Here is a 19,091-nt window from a genome sequence, read left to right on the forward strand (position 1 = left end):
CCGTCATTAGTGGGTTGCTTACTAGGTAAACAGAGATGATTCGTATGGGCTCACGCTTCTCATGCACACACGATTACGTGTATTGTCTCGTTTTCACCGTTGCCTCGGGAGAACTGACGCAGACTCCTTTAGCATCTGGCTCGAACGTGGCGCGTTCTCTCAAACGCCTCACGGAACAAGAATGTGGTGTAAGCCCTGCGGGGTAGCCGGCGGGCGTGTTGGGCCGCGAGGCGTCGCGGAGGCCTGACCGTCCCTGCAGGCAGGCGACCCCGCCGCGAGCACACGCCGCCCCTTGCTCTTGCAGGAGTACCAGCCCTGCAACACCACGCCATGCCCCGAGCTGAAGAAGACCACGCCCTGGACGCCCTGGACGCCCGTCAACATCTCCGACAACGGCGGCCACTACGAGCAGCGGTTCCGGTACACGTGCAAAGCCCGCCTGCCGGACCCGAACCTGCTGGAAGTGGGGAGGCAGAGGATCGAGATGCGGTACTGCTCCAGCGACGGGACCAGCGGCTGCTCCACCGACGGTGAGTGACCCCGCGGGGACCCGCCCGCCTCCGCGGCCGGGCGCAGGGCCGCATCTCTGAGCACCTGGAAGAGCCAGGGGGGTTTTCCTTCCGATAACTTACAGTTTAGCGATCTTTATCGTAACAGTCCCTCTGGAGAAGAACTGGCTTCACAGCCAATTGATGGGAAAGAGCTTCCTGTAAAAAGCCAGTTAGGTGCTGAGGTGGTCTTGTGACGTCAGCCCTCGAAGGAACGCTGGCGGTAAGGGGTCCGCAGCGGTTTGCGGGAGATCGAGTTAGTGTCAGAGGGCGTCTTGCAGAGGGGCGACCTTCCGCTGTCCTTCTGGCACAAAGCACACACTGCAGTGAGCTTTTACTTTATCTCAAACCGGACAAAGACAGCGAAAGTACAGCTCTGTGTTTTTATTCATGGAGGGATTTTTATGTTAGGAAGAAAAGTGCGAGAGACTCCTTAACAGGCGTAGTAATTGCCTAAATCCCCTCAAGGCCATCTTCCGTGCGGAGCGAGCAAAGGCCAGGGAAGCGGCTTAGATCCGTCTGGATCAGCTTCCGTTTCCCACACCGTGTCCTGAACGGCAAGCACCACCTGCCTCCGGGTGTCCAGGGGCAGTTAGTTTAGAATTCCCGAGGGGAGAAGGTGTTTTCTTCGCAAACTTTTCTTGTTAAAACTGATGGACTGCAAACAGAAGACCTATAACCTGTGCGAAGCCTCCTCCGCCACAGTCTCAAGTTGAGCTCTTACCTGCATCCTTATCTAATAATATCTACTGCAGAGAAAGAAGCTTGAGTTAAGGGAGGTTATCACACAACCGCTTTTTATGTGTTTGTTTGTTTGTTTCTTTGTTTTTACTTTTGAAGTGTAAACACAAGTAAAGCAGGGGAACGAAAGTTAGTCTGGGCCCTCGTCACGCAGAACGCACAGAATCACATTTTCTCCTTTCCCCGGGCAGGCCTGTCCGGCGACTTCCTGCGTGCTGGCCGATACTCGGCCCACACGGTCAACGGGGCTTGGTCGGCCTGGACGCCGTGGTCACAGTGCAGCCGCGACTGTAGCCGGGGCGTGCGGAACCGGAAGCGGGCTTGCAACAACCCCGAGCCCAAGCACGGCGGCGCGCCCTGCCTCGGCCCGGCCCTGGAGTACCAGGAGTGCAACATCCTGCCCTGCCCAGGTGAGCCGACTGCGGAATCTAGACGAAAAGCCTGACAAGTCGAGGGCCGTGGAGGACTTCCTGAGCGAGGGGGGGCTCGGCCAGCTTCCCTGGCTTCAGGTGTGCTGGGCACGTGGGCGTACCGGCGGAGTACTGAGGATTCGGTTCCAGACCACCGCAGTGAAGCAGATAAAGCAATAAATTAGGTCACATGCCCCTTTTGGTTTCCCAGTGCATGTAAAGGTATGTTTCCATTATACTGTAGCCTATTAAGTGAGCCATAATAGCATCATATCTAAAAAACGATGCACATGCCTTAATTAAAAAGTACCGCATTTCTAAAATACACTAATATCATCTGAGCCTTCAGCGAGTTGTACTGGTCTTGCTGTTGGAAGGTCTTGCCTTCAGTTGTAAAAAAAAAAAAAAAACATTATCTGCCAAGCCCAATAAAGCGAAGCACGATAAAACCAGGTATGCCTGTGTACACACACGCCCGCACGCGGATGTGTGCATCCCAGATTGTGCATTCTAACCACAGTGGTAGAAAAACACAAGCAACCAAGGCTGGGTCGTGTTCATTTATTTCTTGCAATTGAAAGGAAACTGAATCTTTCTTGTGAGCCCCGTGAGGGTCGTGGGGCCTGGGCACTGTGCCTAACGGGGAAGCTAGTCCTGTGCTTTCCTTGGGCGTGGAGGCTGGCCCCCTTCCAGGCTCCGGTGGGCCCGGCCCTGCAGGAACTGGTCTTTAGTCGCCAGGTTACTCCCCCAGCGTGACAGGTATCCCGGGTGACCCTCCGAGGGGCCCGCAGTCAGCAGGGGTCCACGCCCTCTTGGGTTCGGTCCTCCAAGCACACGCCCTTCTCCCCCAGAGGCCACAGGAGCTGCGCTGTCCGAGCCTTCCTCCTGAGGCCTCGCTCGTCACACTGCAGAGCTCCCAGCAGGTGCAAGGTTCACGAAACGAGCTAAAAGAGCCCCCGTCTGCGCGGCCTGTCTGCCGACACAGCCCCGAGGCCCCTCCGTCCTCTCTGCTCTCCTCCTGCCCAGCCCTGGGTGTGGCCGTCACCGTTCTCTCCTCCACCGGAGCTGCCCATGGTCGGAGGACCTTCAACCCGATGCCTCCGGCCATCCCGAGCGCCGGTCTACAGCTGTGTGCGCTGCCTTTGCCTCGGCTCAGTCCGAGCGGAAGGTGCAGAGGGCCGGGAGGGCGGCGGCGGTCTCACTCACTCACCGCGGGGCCCTCGGCCCCCAGCGCGGGCCTGGCACCCGCCGGGAGCGCCGACCAGCGACTGCTGAATGACGGCGGAACCAGCAGTTGGTTGGTCAGCGCCCTCCACTCGGTCATCAGCAAACAGCTCTGGGTGGTCCACCGTGCGCGGTCCACGGGGTCAAGAAGGGTGCGGTGGTGTGGTCCAGGGGAGGCGCCCAGAGGTCCGGGAGGAGGCAGCCTGGGGATGATGCCGCCCAGCGTGGCCGCCGGCCACTGGGCTGGTGACCAGATGCAGTGGTTACATCGGCCAAGACTCATGAAATCCTCTTAAAGTCCAAGGTCCCTCAGTTTAGTTCCTACGTTTTCTTCTCTGCATTTTATTGTTTCAGGTCTTATATTCAGGTCCTTAATCCATTTTGAGTTAATTTTGGTGTGTGGTGATAGACAACAGTCTAGTTTCATTTTTTTGCAGGTGGATTTTTAGTTTTCCCAGCACCATTTATGGGAGAGGCTTTCCTTTCTCCACTGTATGTTTTTGGCTTCTTTGTTGAAAATTATTTGCCCATATAAATATGGGTTTACTTCTGGATTCCACTGGTCCCTGTGTCTGCTTTGCTGCCAATACCATGCCATTTTGACTACTGTTGCTTTGTAGTATAATTTGAAGTCGAGCGGCATGATGCCTCCAGCCTCGTTCCTTTTTCTCAGGATGGCTTTGGCAATTCAGGGTCTTTTGTGCTTCCATGCAAATCCGATGATTTTTTTGTTCTATTTTTTTAAAAAATGACAATGAGATTTTAATGGGGATTGTGTTAAATCTGCATAATGCTTTGGGTAATATGGTCATTTTAATTATATTGATTCGTCCAATCCAAGAACACCAATATCTTTCCATTTCTTTGTATCTTCTTCGATTTCTTTTAATAGGGTCTTATAATTTTTATTATATAGGTCCTTCACTTGTTTCATTAAATTTATCCCTAGGTATTTTATTCTTTTTGTTGCAATTGCAAAAGGAATTATTTTTTCCACTTCTTTTTCTGACACTTCATTGTTAGAGTATAGGAAAGCTATGGATTTTTGAACGTTGACTTTTTTATCCCGAGACTTCACTGTATTTACTTATTGTTGCTAGTAGTGTTCTTGTGGAGTCTTTAGGGTTTTCTATAGAGAGAATCATGTCATCCACAAATAGTAACAGTCTGACTTTTTCGTTTCCTATTTGGATGCCTTTTATATCTTTCTCTTATCTGCTTGCACTCGCTAAGACTTCCAATGAGTTCTTTGAACAAGGAATTGGCTTCTAGCAGTGCTCAGTGAATATTTGTTGGATAGGCGGATGGATGGTTGATGGAAAAAGGATGGATGGGTGGATGGGTGGATGACGATGGATGATGGCTGATCGAGGATGTTGGATGATGGATGAAGGATGAATGGGCGATGAACGCGTGGGTGAGGGATGGATGGTCGGGGGAACGCGTGGATGTGTGAGTGGTAGATGGGTGAGTGGATGGATCGACAAATATTTACATTAAACTGAAAACACAGAATTCCCGGCTTTCTAGCTGAGGATCCCGGTAACGCCCCCACTTCGGCAGCTGCTGGCTTCTCCTGGGCCGTCTCCGCCTGAATTTCTCCGGCCCCAGGAGACTCTTCCCCCCGATCCCCCGCTTTCCCAGCCGAGTGTGGTGTGGCCGAGGGCTGGGAAAGGTCACCGAGCCGGTTCTTTCCCACAGCCCCGGCACTGAGAGTGGACGCTTCCTCCCTCGGGGGGCTGGGAGGGGGCCCGCGGGGCGACACCCTCGAGGCCCTGGCTGTAACCTGAGCAGGGAGGGCGACGTGGGAATGTCAGGACCCGTCCGTGGAGCCCTGGCTCCAGGCTGCGGGCACGGGTCTGCATCGCCGTCTATACACCGCGCAGGCCCCGGCAGATGCCGGGGCGCGGTCCTGCAGGCTCAGCGCCGTCTCAGGCCCCCCCCCCCACCCCATTAACATGTCTGGTGGCTGGTTTCATTTTAGCAGATTTGATGATCAAGCCAGGATTACGTGTCTATAACCTTAATGTCTTAAAAATAGCTCTGTCTTTGTTTTCCTTCTGAAAGCCAAGATTCCACAGAGGGTTGTGGAAAGATTCGGAGTGGCCCTGTCACATTCCACTTGGGAGTAGGTGGCTTTGACGGGCTGAGTTGGGCACGTGTCAGTCCCCTCTCCCATCTCCTGGAAAATTCCTGAACACGTGACAGCATGCACCTCAGCAGGGAGGCGTTAGACACTCCTGAGCCCTGGACTGAGTCCTGTGCGTTCCGAAAGCCCGGCTGTGTGACGCCGGCTCTTCTGAGGGGCTGTGACTTACCTGTGCCTTGTCGTGGGCTGTGCAAGCATGCGCTCTCAGATCAAGCTGCAGCTCAGGTGACAGACAGAGAAAAACCTCTGGCGAGAGTTCCCCCCGGTGAGAATAGGTACGAGAGAGGGTTTTTGAAAATTTTAACCTTCTAGGCAGACCTTTGTCTGCTTTTTCCGCTGATACCAGTGTCAGATAACTGGTCCCTTCCATCCTGCTTCCTGATATTGTGTACTGGGGGAAATGTTGAAATCTGTAAGTCTGGATGAACTGCTGAATCATCAAATTCCCAGTCACATTAAAAAAAAATCATTTTAAAACATAGCTTTGTTTTTTACTTTTTGCAAATTAAAGTATCATCATGGGCATGCCGTTTCTGCTCATGTTTCTTAAAAACACTTTCTTTATACCTACGCTTCGAAAGAAAACCATTACCCCATAAAGATGTATCAAATCACGGTGGGCGTATTCAAGCCCAAACTGGGTCATTCTAGCCCAAACGGCCTGTGCCTTTAACGATTTTGGCATTCCCTGTCCTGGTGGCCTCCGTCTGATTTCATGCAGGGCACAGAGAACGTAAGACACGATGCTATCTCCATATAGTGTCCGTGAGTCTCTCTTAGCTCTTTATTTAGTTAGCCGTGGTTATGATGGCTTTTTGCTCATGAATTAGAGCCGAATGCCATCTTGACAGAAGTCTCGCAACTTCGCTCTGGGACTCGGCAAAACGACAGGGCAGGCTGGCGAGTGAAGGGTCAGCGAGGGGTTAGACAGAGGACCACGCAGGCCAATCCCAGAGCGAAGCAGGCGAGAGGGCTCAGCCCCAGCCGTGTCAGCTGATCAGGAGGCAGCACGAGGTTCAGGGGGGTCCCCTGACTCCAGCGTTCAGGAGGCCGGCGCACAGGTACCCGGAGCCCAGCCTGGAGGAAACAGGACGAGGGCGCCGGGTTAGGAGCGGGCAGGGCCACGGCGAGTCGGGGCGCCAGTTCTGCCTGGTGTTGGAGTTACAGACGTCGCCCGCGCGTCCAGCCCGAGTCTGGGGGCAGGTAGCGCGCCCTGGGTTCCGCGCATCGCACAGACACGCAGTCGAGTCTGCGAGCGGGGCGCAGCTTGGTCGCTCACTGCGCCTGCTCCCTGGGCTCCACCCCGCGGTCCTGCCGCACGCCGTGGTCCAGGTAGTTAGGAAGGCTGCGGCCGGGCCACCTGCCCCGGGCCGGGCGGGCGACACAGTAATCACGCAGGACGAGGTTCACGGTCGTCCCTGGGGACTCCGTGACACCCACGTTGCCCTCCCCTGTCATGCTCATGCTCACGCGTTCTGTTTAGCGGCGAGGCATTTCCCCGGGGAGCAAACGGGAGGCACCGAGCACGCAGAGCGGGCTCCCTCGCCACCAGGAGGACCCCGGGTGCCCGGCCGCGGTGGGTGCCCGCCTCGCGGGGTGCCTGCCGCGCACGCGCCCCCTGCCGCCTCGCGGGACGCGCCACGCCTGGGGTTCAGAATCAGGGTGACTTTGTGTCTCTTCGCAGTGGATGGCATGTGGTCCTGCTGGTCCCCCTGGTCCAAGTGCTCAGCGACGTGCGGCAGCGGACACTACATGAGGACGCGCTCGTGCACGAACCCGGCCCCCGCCTACGGCGGCGACATCTGCCTGGGGCTGCACACGGAGGAGGCGCTGTGCAACACGCAGCCGTGCCCGGGTAAGCGGCGCCCCGGTAAACGACACCCGGTAAATGACGCCCCGTAAGCGACGCCCCGGTAAATGACGCCCCGTAAGCGGCGCCCCGGTGAACGGCACCCGGGAAAAGACGCCCTGTACGCGGCGCCCCGGTAAATGACGCCCCATAAGCGACGCCCCGTAAGCGACGCCCCGTACCCGGTGCCCCGTAAGCGACGCCCCGGCGAGGCCTGCGCACGGCTGTGGCCAGGACTCGCCCCGTTCCTCGGTGTAGACGTAGCGAGGGTGGCGACGCCGTGACGCCACGAGTACCGAACGGGGGGCCCCATCAACCCCACGCCGGCCCCCTCGACGCGACTTCTTAACACGTCGTCCTGCCACGAAATGGTCCCCGCCGTGCCACGGGTTCAGAACTAGCGGCAGAAACTCGGGGCGGGGGCGGGGGCGGGGGCGGGGGCAGCCCCGGCGAAGCCGCTTCACGGGAGCGGGCCTGGGGGCCTGGGGTCCGAGCCGGGGCTGACAGGGGCCGGCGCCCCGGGTGAGGGGGGGGTCGCTGCGGCAGCCTCCCCGGCCGGAGTGAGCACCCTTGTCTCCCGAGTGGGGACCACCCAGCGTGGGAATGAGACGCTCTCGTCTGAGTCTAACTTTGACATTGAAACATCCATGTTTTCCTTTTTCATTCGCCTCCCACAGATCTTTCTAGAAAGTTCTATGTCTATTAAAAAGTGCCTAGAAACCAGATTCTCACAGCCATTCCAAAAAACAGGCAATTTTCACATTTCTAAAAGAAAATCGTACTCTTTGCATGGATCAAGGCACAAGTTTGATTTCCAAATTTTCCCTAAACAGCAAAGGTGATGTTTACATTTAAAAAGAGATCGAAAGCAAACTACACAGAAAAACATATCTTTTTTTGTTGAGTGATAGTTCATAAATAATATTAAGAGTTGAGTTTTTAAAAACTCCTTACTGTCTACCGCCAAGCCACCCTGAACAAGCCCGATCCCTCTGATCTCCGAAGCTAAGCAGGGTCGGGCCTGGTTAGTGCTTGGATGGGAGACCACCTAGGAAGATCAGGTGCTACAGGCGTAAAAAATAAAAAAATAAGGGGTTGTCAGCTGACAAGGTCCTTGCAATCCGCGAGGTCAACCAAGGGTTGCCTCGCCTTAAAAAAAACAAAATCTCCTTACTTAAAACACGAGCATTATTCTTCTCTCTTCAACACACCCGCGAGCCCAAGTGAACTTAACAAATCCTAGCGAATTTTCCACGTGGGGTGAAGCGGCCGCCTCTTGCTCATCCTCTGGCCTCAACCCAAGACTTGGGCATCGACCTTACCGCGCTTCCATGACAGCAGACACGGGTTTGGGGTGGATCCTCCCTCGAGTGCAGCTTGACTTCCGTACGTTGACTCCACAACGTAGTTTCTTTAACGGAAGAGAAAGCGCGGGCCGCCGCACGCGCCCCGCGGGGCTTCGGCCCCTGGGGTTCTCGTGTCTACAGGACGATTCCTGTCCCCCCCCCCACCCCCACCTGTCTGCACAGCTGACCCTCACTGACGAGCTTATCTTATCGAGAGTCTGACTCAGTTACTATAAAGCACCAAAATCATGTCGGTTTTAGCAAACGTATTTTAAGCATTATTTATGATCAAAGATACACGAGTTCTTTCATTCATGCTCACGCATATTTTATTTATTGGGCTGGTCAGAAGACACGAGTACGTCTTATTTATATACAGCCTCGTCAAACCCAATATGAAAACTTAAAGTAACACATGGAACACGACAGCGCTTCTAGCTTGAGTGATTTTGGGGGTGTGTCGCTGTGTCTCCTCCCTTCTGGGCCCTGCAGAGAGCTGGTCGGAGTGGTCACACTGGACCGAGTGTGACATGTCAGGGGTCCAGGTCCGCGCCCGCCAGTGCACCCTCCTCTTCCCCGTGGGCAGCCAGTGTTCCGGAAACACCACCGAGAGCCGGCCTTGCGTTTTTGATTCCAATCTCATCCCAGGTAAGGGCGGAGGTGCGGATCAGTGTGGTCAAAAGCGCTTCCCACCTTCAAAGAGGGGAAGAGTCCTAGCAGAGTTTTAGCTGTTCTTCGTGGTCCCATTTGCTGAGACAGAGATGCTTCTGTCCACTCTCATGGTTAACATATAGATTCATAGATGGCGGTGGGTTGAGACGTGAGTTTTAAATTCTGCTTAAGCACAATGTCTTGTGTAATTTATCGACTATAACACTTGTATGATCATTAGATGTTTTGTAAATGAGTCGTTAACATCATCTTTCTTCCCAACACCCTGTGTGCGTTGCGATCACTTTTTCCAGAAGTGTCTGTGGCAAGGTCCAGCAGCGTAGACGAGAAAAGGTGCGGAGGTAAGTCCTTCCTTTAACTACTCTCTAATTGGATTTCTGATATTTTCCGATCATTTCTCTTCGCATGGTTCCTATGACGTTTATGCTGTTGGCCAAGAAAAACAGACTGGGGGAACTCCTGGACCCCAAACACCATACACTTTGGTAGCATAAATTTTTAGAGTCAGTGGTTGACATCTGGATCAGTGGTTCTCGAGTGGGGGCCCTAGATCAGCATCATCAGCGTTGCCTGAGATTGGACAGAAATGCAGATTCTCAGGCCCCATCTGCAGAACCAGAACCTCTTTGAGGGGGGCCTGACAGCCTGTGGTTTAACTAGCCCTTGAGGTGATTTCAGTGAATGCTAAGCTTTATGAACCAGAGATTTTGATATCTCAATATTATATAGATACTAAACGTGCAGTTAGAATTCCCATGAGTAAAACAGTATTCAATAATTTTGTTTATGTTTATAATACAAATTCATGGCAGCCAGCCTCAAATCCTCAGAGTGCTAGAATGACAAAATTATAAGGGGGATTAGGGTGATACTGATATCTCTAGGGGAATTTTGCCAACTCTCCAAAAATCAACATTATCTGGCTCAAATCTGTGAAAAATTTGGACTTTGCTGTCTGTGTCTGTGCCGTCTGGACGGGAGGGTGGGGCTGACCGTCCGTGGACCCCAGTGCAGCCTCTGTCACCTTTGTCAGTCGGTGCCACAGTCCACGCAAAGGCCGTCGTCACCGTGCAGGTCTTCGTAGTCTTTGTTAGACAGGGAAAAAACAAGGCGTCGGCCTCTGCTTATGTCCAGATGCAGTCTGGAGCTCACAGGCCCGTTTTGTGAATGTGGCCACATCATTAGTTACACTGAGTACGTGTTCACTCTCTGTTACATTCTTCCTGTTTAATTGGCCGCCTGATAACCCATCCATTCAGTGATCTGCGCCAGTTCTGTGAGGGGCATGGAGCTTACTGTGGGGGTCTCAAACAGCCCCGCCCCCTCTGGAACCAACAGTCATCCCCCGAGAGGGGCGACCGTGTCTGCCGCCTGACCCGGTCAGCTCGGCGGGCTCACACACTGCCATTCTCTTACTTGGGATCCAGCTGCAAGATGAATATGTACCACGTCCCAAAAAAATGATCGAAGCCACAAGAATCCCTCGGTATTTTTAGATCAGTCGCTGTGCACCAGACACGGTCTTAAATGACCAGAAGGATCCTAGTTGGCCCTCAGAAAGCGTTCACATAGGTGCTGAAGCCCACGGTTCATGCAGCGCCCTTGGAGACAGGGCAGGGTCCTGGAGTTCAGCGGTTTCCAGTTCTTGACGGGGCGTGTGCTGTGTAGTACTTAACTCCGCTGCAGAGTCAGGGGGCCACGCTCTGTCCTCAGTCTCTTTAACAATGTGGCCATAAAGTATGGATAGAGTAATGAAAAATCCATTGTCAGAGATTGTGTTTTGGGGAATTACAGAAGAGGGATCTTAGCCATGGATTTTTACCTGCGGTATGTAAATAGGAGTTTCGAGGGTCGGAGAGGCGAGGTCCCTGGCTGAAGTTCGTGCAGGCAGCCAGCAGTGAGACCAGGTTGCATCCAGGCCGTGGGATCCCCGTGTGAGTCTTAAGCCCAGAGCACCATGGCAAACGGGGCGGGAGGCTGTGTCCGGGGGCTGGACCCACAGCAGCCCTGGTCAGATGGCACTCGTGGACAATACCCGGGGCCTAGGGACATCTGCCCTCAGAGCATTGTAAGGGTGACCCTGTCCTGGGTGGGGCCACCAGCGGACGTCTCTGCAGAGCTGACAGGCCCCCCCATGCCCACCACAAGTTTGAAAACCACTCTCCTCGGCCGGCCCTCTCCGCGTGGGCCGATGGGTCCTCCAAAGGCTTCGAGCACCGGGGAGGACGCGGGGCGAAGCCCACTCCCATCCTGCTTCTGTGAGTCTGAGCCCGCAGCGCCAAACGACCGCATGTGGTCGAGCCTTGGGGTGCTGTCGATTAAATCACAGAAGTGTCAATGTCTCTGTAACGTTCAAAACGGATTTTTTAGGCCTTCAGGCTGCTGACATTGACACCCCAGGCGAGCTGGGTAACGAGAGGTCAAATGGGTCGGACTGTAGGCTGATGGATAAAAACAATGACCTAACAAGGATGCAGGGAGGCAAAGTCTGTCGAAAAAATCGAACAAATCCTGCATAGAAAATCAGCCCATTGAACCAACTATTCTGGTTCTACTGACCAAGATCGCAGCAGAAAAAGCACACTCAAAGCCCAGAGCTACAGTAAGCAAATTCCGAAGTGATTTAATAGGCCCTGTTTTTTCCCTGTGCAGAGAAACGTGAGTCCGTTGAACTCTTTCAGCTCGGGGAGCTATATTTAGCTGCGTGAGACGCGCGCTCTAAGGCTGTGTCATCGTCGGTGGCCCTGGCCGTCCCCGGGCACCTGCGGGAATGACTCGTGGGACCGATGACAGACTCGCGCCGTGTGGAGAGCGTCACACGCCTTCCACGTGTGATGACAAGAGGCGTCACCGGTGCAGCAGAAAGGGCTGTATCCCTACCCGGCCCCGACCCCAGGGAGTCCGAACCCTAAACCCTCAGGAGGGGGCACGGGCGAAGCCCCCCGTGGCCAGCCCCACGCAGAGCTGCAGCATCTCGCAGGTCTGCAGTGGTCACTGGTGGGTCGCCCCGGGCCTCGCCCAGCCCGGCTGGGAGCTGTCCAGCCCTGGAGGCCGCAGGCAAAATCAGGAAGAGCCCGAGGTTTATGACGTCGTTTCACTTTGTTAAACTGTTGACCAAATAATCAGGAAGTGAGAAACCGAGGCGGGTGTCAGGGGCGGTGATAACTGCAGAATGTTCTAGCGATGGGCGCCTGCGCTGGGGATCCATGTCCGTCTGCAGGCTCCGTGCGGGTGGGAGCCCACTGGCCATGCTCATGAGAGCCTAGAAGGAGGCGGCCTCTGTGGGGCGTCCGTCCGCACCCCCACCCCGAGGGGCGAGGACGTGCCCCTCAGGGCCCGGGTCCCCGGAACGCGGTGGCCGGGAGCAGCACAGGGACGCGGCACGGAGGGGGAGGTCAGGGTTCGGGGGCAGATGAGGGGCGCCCAGCCTCAGCCTTGACCCCAGGTGAGGCGAAGGCAGCTCCCCCGGGGAGGAGCCCGGGTGGGTAAGGTGCAGACGCCCCAGGACCCGGGTGCAGGGGGCGGACCTGCAGGGCTCTCTCCCGAGGGCCCGGGGGGCTTTGCCCCGCAGTTCTGCAGACTCGGTGCCCGGCAGGCAGGCGTCTCCCGTAGCTCCGTTCGGGGCAGTGCGGGCAGACCGGGGTGGAGGGTAGAGCGTAGTGACTCAGCACCCCGTGGTGGCCAACGCAGGGGACACCCTGGGGGAGAGCCAGGTCCTCAGGACGCATTCCGCGCAGGGGGGACGCGTCGGGTCCGAAATCCACCGGCAGCTGGTCAGCCGCATGGGCAGCTGAAGCGAGGTCATGTTCTGCCTCGTCCGACTTCCTCTCGGCCCCGCGTCCTCGGCGCCGCCCGAGGGTCGTCGTCACCCCGAAGCGCCGGAGACTTTCATCACGAAAGGCTTTACCAGCGCGACACACCATGAATTTTTTTTTTTTTTTTTTTTTTTGCTGTTCTTTCTCAGACATTATGCAGATCTTGCTTGTGTTACCTTGATGTCACTCAAGCCAGTCCTCCCTGAGACACACAAATCCATGTCTGCTCATTTTTTCAATGTTTTATATTCATGTCTCGAGGAAAATAATTCAAAGATGCTATCATGCAGAAAAATATGAAACAGAGGGTCATTTATGACTGTTAAAAGGTCATATTTTATTCCTTTGACACAAATTCTTTCTTGGGAGGGAACCGCTTTCTTTATAGACTCTCCAAAATACAGAGTAAGTGCAAACAGTGTTACCCAGGGTAATGTTTACACACACGCACGCACACACACGCACACACACAACCACGGAAACGCACACCAGAAACTGGTCCAGGAGTTCCCTCTAGGAGAGAAAAGAGACTTCCATTCTTAAACGTCCTTTTGTACTTTCTTATGTTATACAATGTGTACATATTTGTATTCAAAAAATATAACGTAAAAGACGTAAGAACTGGGCGAACGGGGCCCGTTTCTAAGCAGGATGAAGCAGAGGCCGCGCGGGCGGCAGGGCGTGGGGGGCAGTGGCCGCGCCGCCCACAGGGCACAGAGCAGGCCGCCCTCGAAACGGAGGCGCACCCTTGTAGAAGCCTTTAAATTAAAAACAAACAAACCAACGCTTCTGCTAGCGTATCGAGGTGACTTCCAAAGGACTGACTGTAACGCATGGACGGTGACGTAAAGCCCGCCGTGCCCGCCGGGGAGAAGCCTCTCGGTGGCCGTGCCGTGCCGGGGGCAGGTGCCGAGACGCGTGATGTCGGCCGGGCCCGGGCCTCCGGGGGGCGGGCGCCCCGGCTGCAGCGCCCTGCGATGCTCTCTCCCCAGAGTTCAACATGTTCCACATGGTGGCCGTGGGGCTGAGCAGCTCCATCCTGGGCTGCCTGCTCACGCTCCTCGTCTACACATACTGCCAGCGGTACCAGCAGCAGGCCCACGACGCCACCGTCATCCACCCCGTCGCCCCCGCCCCGCTCAACACCAGCATCACCAACCACATCAACAAGCTGGACAAGTACGACTCGGTGGAGGCCATCAAGGTGAGGCACGCGCAGCGACCGCCGCAGCCGGCGCGTGAGGAAGGCGGGTGGCCCCGGGAGCGACCGGCAAAGCGGGGCGCGGGGCGGGGCGCGGGCGGCGGGGTGGGGACAAGGTAACGGGCCCCCCCCCCCCCGTCATGGCATCTCAGAGAGGGAATGTAGATTAAACATGGGACGTGGAAATGACAGCAAATAAAATGCTCAAAAACGTCAGGTTACTGGCCAGTGTCCCGCTCCGCCTCCTCGGTGCCGTCGGCCTCCAGGGGGAGGTCACGTCCAAGAGGAGAGGTCCGGGCCGGGGACCGGTACACACCGGGCAGTGGCAGTGAGGACCAGGGTTGGGCAGTCAGATATACAGGTCTATTTCAGAATCGCCGGGATGGCATCTTGAGAAAAACCGCGGCCTTATTACAAAGATTCCGTTCGAATAATTTTTAAGCACGAATAAGCACAGCGAAAGTTCCTTACCTTCGGGTGCCCGGCGTGTTCTGTTAAATCTTCCTCACGGGTGATTAATCCACTGTTTGATCCAGAAATCAGAGCGAATGGCCAGTGTCTTCACCCTTGGGAAGGAGGGGCGGCGGGCGTCAGCGCCTGCCAGACCGGGGGTCGCCAGTCATGTGCCAGCCGGGCAAGCTCACTCGTTATTCCCACTCACTGAGCCTCCATTGAAAATAATGAAAGTCAACTGAGGCAGTTTATATAAAACGCCTTGAACAATGCCTGGCCAAAAAAAAAAAAAAAAATGCAGTTTTAATTTGAGGCATTTGCCCCGGGGGTCAGAGTACAGATCGTCAGCTGGTCTTCTGTTCGCACTTACGATCCAGTAGCCACTTCAGGCGTCAGGCATCTCGCTGCTGTGAGGGCAAAGGACCCGGGGAAACCGACTACTGCCTGGCGGCTGGCTAGTCAGTCCTTCGGGAACTTCCTTCTCATACCTCGCCCAGACTAGTCCCGGGCACGCGGCCTCCGCCTGCCATCCTTCATCTTTACTTGGGTCCAGTAATTGCCCTCCACCTGGGCTAGTGCGGCTCCTTGAAAGCACGGTTGGCTTCGATGGCTATCCACGAGGAAGGACACCTGTGTCAGAAGAGCCCATCGCTGTCACTTTCCGACGAGCGCAGAAAAGGAACAGAAACGAGGTCATTTGAAACCCCACGTGTTTACTTAAGTTCCATCGAGACATCGCATGGATGACTCTATCCGTGGTAATCACGAAGCCGCTAAATATCTGCTCAGATGCAATAACATTCGAAATGTTCGTTCATTAGAAATCACCAGAGTCTTAGGATTCCTTGAGGTTTAGGTTCAAATTTCCCAACTCTTAAAGTTTCCTGTCTAAAATTCAAAGATAGACCGAAAGGTCCCCCAAAACTGCCAACCTCATTCTTGGTGGGAGTCCACGACTTCAAGACATTGTTTAAGGTGAGGAGGCAGGTGAGGGAGGAAGCTCATCGTCCAACCCCAGAGCCTTGAGATGGAGCTCGGACACAACATGGTCTCCTCCTCAGTCTGCTCTCTCTGAAACCCCACTTACAGAGTATTTGCAAATCTCTGACTTTGTCTTTATTTTTTTACAGGCATTTAACAAAAACAACTTGATCCTAGAGGAAAGAAACAAATACTTCAACCCGCATCTTACCGGGAAGACTTATTCTAACGCCTACTTTACAGATCTCAATAATTATGATGAGTACTAATAGCCCTTATATTTTTAGCTTCTTGTAAGTCCCCAGTTCCTCGAGGCCTGTGCTACGTGACTGCCCATGTTTCCGAGACTTCAGAGATGAAGTTTGGATAATTTCAAGTGCATTTCAAGCCACGAGTGTCCCATTGCTGCCAAAAATAGCTGTCCTTAAAAGCAACACAGATCTAATGATGACATTGTGAAAACCGGGTCTGCAGTACTTGATCATTGTCAAATGAGCCATGGCGTGGAGTGTGTGTGTGTGTGTGTGTGTCTGTCTGTTCAGTCCATTTTTCTAACAAGTCAGTTCTTTTCTTGAGCTCTTTAATAAATGTCCCACCTGCATTGGAACGGGTCTTCAGGAACAGGAACCTCCTCCTGCTCTTGAGCATAGATCTTCACGGTGTTTTAATTCAAGAAAGTCGTCACCTTATATGAGAGCCCCCCCCACACACGCGCACACACACACACACATACACACACGCACACATGCACGAGTGCTTAAGCCCATAGTATTGATAAAACAAAGACTAGGAATGTGGCCATACAATGGTTTATCATGGGTCTCCTACCTGCCCAGTCCGGATGATCCTGTGGAATTCCTGGGGGCAGCTCGTGTGCTTGGCAACGTGGAGTGAGTCTTGCCTGAGGAAGCCCAGGGTCCCACCCGATCTGCATCCGCAGAGGCGATGGCCCGGGGTGTGAGGCGCTCCCGCCTCGGTCTCGATGCTCTTCCTGGGTCTCCACGGGGAGGCGCGGGGCGGGAAGAGCAGAGGCCCAGGCATGCCGAAGGGTAGCGCGGGTCTGCAGGCTGCTGCGGAACTAGCCTTATTCAGACTTCGGAATCGCATGGTGTTCCGGGGAGCCCCTGGCCACGGGGTTGGCCCGGAAGCCCACCTGCCCAGTCCGTAGCAACATCCTGAAGAGCCAGCCTGCAAAATAACCACCTGTTCAGCTTTTGGATAAACTCCACACCTCTCTCCCTGCAAAGAAAAACCTTGAACATTCACGATGCCAGTGAAGAAAGTATTAAAAGTACTGAACTATAATTGGAAACAACTTTTATAAGTATTTTCCATGTATTATGGAAAGTGTTGGGAGAACTGACATTTAATGAAAGTCGACTTTTCTTTGCCATCTCCCTCCCTGACTGAACTAATGCGTGGCGGTCAGCCCCTCCCAAGGGCAGCGACGATGTGCAAGGCTCGCTCTCTGCTGCCCGTCACTGGACATGGTCATCCGCTCCCCAAGTACCAAGCTGCCTCCGGGCCAGCTGAGGACGAGAGGTTTCGCTCTGGTGCCTTTTGGTCTGGATCTCAGCATTGCCTTCCCATAAGCTCACTCCCTTCTCCCTGCGTGGAGGTGCTGGGCTTTGCATTACAAGGTGGACTTTGCATCGCCCTGAGAAGTCAGGGTATCTGCAAGTAAGGTTTTTAATGATCCTGCGTTTCTGAGTGTTGCTCATTGATAAGCATTTTGGAGTGTTAAAGTACTATTCATAGTAGTCCCCAGAAAGAAAAAAAAAAAAAAAAGGATGAATGACTCTCCAACCACCAATACGTAACTATGGTAGCTGGTTGAATAATTATTGAAAGTAGGAAGAAGTTTGAAAGATTCCATCTAACGCCTCTGGGCGCTGTGACAAAGGTCTGGGTGGACATTAAAACATGTTCTTATGGGTCCAGAACCTTCAGATCTGTGAAAATGTGTAGTACGGGCAACGAGGCGCCCAGACTTATTAGCATATGTGTGTTTTTACCCTCTCCAATTTAAAGAAACAGTTTTATAAAGCGTTGGGGAAATACTATGTTTAATACTAAGGGTGAGTTCAAAATATCCTCGTACCCCTAAATTTGCAGAAGTGGCTCTATTACCATGAAAGTGGTGGTGGCGGGTGGACTCTGGGAGGCTGACAGATCGCAGATGAGCGATGCTCTGGGACCTCGCCGTGGGGAGGGGCGGCCGCCTCGCTTCGCGCCCCGCGGGCTCTGTGAGATTCTCCGTCTCCGCAAAGTCCACAGGCGGGAGGTGCGGGGGCGCCCGACGGTCGCTTGAGCCTTCCTGGGTTGGATTTTCCCTGGATGCTTCTCATCGGTTTTCCGTAAGAAAAATGTCCTTCCTGTGTGGCACATTTTAGCTGTTTTTTTTTTTTTTTTAATCCCTCCCCCCCAGTGTTTTCTAAGCCTAAAAGGTCTTTCTAGTTCCTCTAGGGAAGAGGGTACTAATACTTCAAAGAAGCATCACTGGACTTAATGGGAAATGCTTTCTAAATGACATCGAAGCTGGACTTTCATCAGTGTCACGCAGTGACTGGGGACAGTCCCTGGTCCCACACCAGGTTTTCAGGTCGATGATTACATACATCTTTGCGATTATCGCTGCAAAGACGGCCCCTCATTTTTGTTACCCGATGTTCTATTCAGAGGAAAATCAGTCTGGCTCCTCTCTCTCTCTCTCTCTCTCTCTCCCTCTCTCTCTCTCTCTCTCTCTCTCCTCTCTCTCTCTCTCTCTCTCTCCCCCCCTCCTTCTCTCTCCCTCCCTCTCTCCCTCTCTTTCTCTCTCGCTCTCGCTCTCTCTCTCTCTCTCTGTCTCTCTCACACATTCTCTTACTTAACAAGTTTCCATTGGTTTACCATAACTTCAGCTACGATCTAAGTAGTTTACGCAGCTGTGGACAGACTTTGGTTTTCCACCACTGTGCCGCTGCCCACGCGTCCACGCCGCACCCCACGCCCCCAGTGGTGGCACAAGCCCCCCGACCACTGCACGGGGACCTCCTTCACATGGCCACTCTCCTCCAGGCAGGATGCTTGGGATTCCTGCTAGAACCTTCCGGGACACTTGTCACATTTTTCATTTCTGTGTGACTCCTTCATTCTCTCTTTCCTTTCCTTTTTTTTCTCTTACTACAAGAAGCACAATTAGAAATTAATACTTTTAAGCTGCACCAAGCCATTTAATCCCACTAAAGGAACCTGTGTCAAGTGACGTTAATCACGGGTTGATTTTTAGGGTTGTTTCTGGATGCAGTTGCGGCTTGGCTGGCTTTCATGAGGAACTGGCTTTAGTCTCACATTTAAATTTTGTAGGACTGGTTCCCAGTGTTGTTGAGTGTCCTTTCTCCAGGTGAGATGAGCCAACAGCTAGCTATCTGCTCTGCAGGGCACCCACATTTTACAGGAAGAAGAACACAGAATTTCTAAGGACTTGTGTTAAAGATGGGTCATACATTTTTTTTTCTTTTTTTAGCAGATGAATCAGTGTTTTTGAATGGTCACATGTTGCATTGTCAAAAATGTGGTACATACTCCAGACACATCAGCAGCGGAGACCTGTTCTCTTTTGCAAACATAGTCCACTCTGCAAAGGGACTCAGAGCATCATCAAGACCAAATTCAGAACTGCACACAAAATGTACCCTTCCTAGTGAAAACTGTCTCACATAG

General features: G+C 53.7%; 1 protein-coding gene across 1 annotated transcript in view; it reads left to right on the forward strand.

Moving 5' to 3' along the window:
• SEMA5A (semaphorin 5A) overlaps positions 1-17,177 on the forward strand; it is a 384,915-nt gene extending 367,738 nt beyond the window's left edge. The window contains exons 17-23 of the mRNA XM_016164969.2: positions 305-530; positions 1,481-1,699; positions 6,757-6,927; positions 8,760-8,915; positions 9,233-9,280; positions 13,747-13,958; positions 15,539-17,177. Of these exons, the coding sequence (XP_016020455.2) occupies positions 305-530; positions 1,481-1,699; positions 6,757-6,927; positions 8,760-8,915; positions 9,233-9,280; positions 13,747-13,958; positions 15,539-15,658 (1,152 nt within the window). The 3' untranslated portion in view covers positions 15,659-17,177. The remainder of the gene's footprint in view (positions 1-304; positions 531-1,480; positions 1,700-6,756; positions 6,928-8,759; positions 8,916-9,232; positions 9,281-13,746; positions 13,959-15,538) is intronic.
• Positions 17,178-19,091: the final 1,914 nt, after the last annotated feature.

Source organism: Rousettus aegyptiacus, unplaced genomic scaffold (assembly GCF_014176215.1).
Source record: "Rousettus aegyptiacus isolate mRouAeg1 unplaced genomic scaffold, mRouAeg1.p scaffold_m13_p_8, whole genome shotgun sequence".
Lineage (NCBI taxonomy): Eukaryota > Metazoa > Chordata > Mammalia > Chiroptera > Pteropodidae > Rousettus > Rousettus aegyptiacus.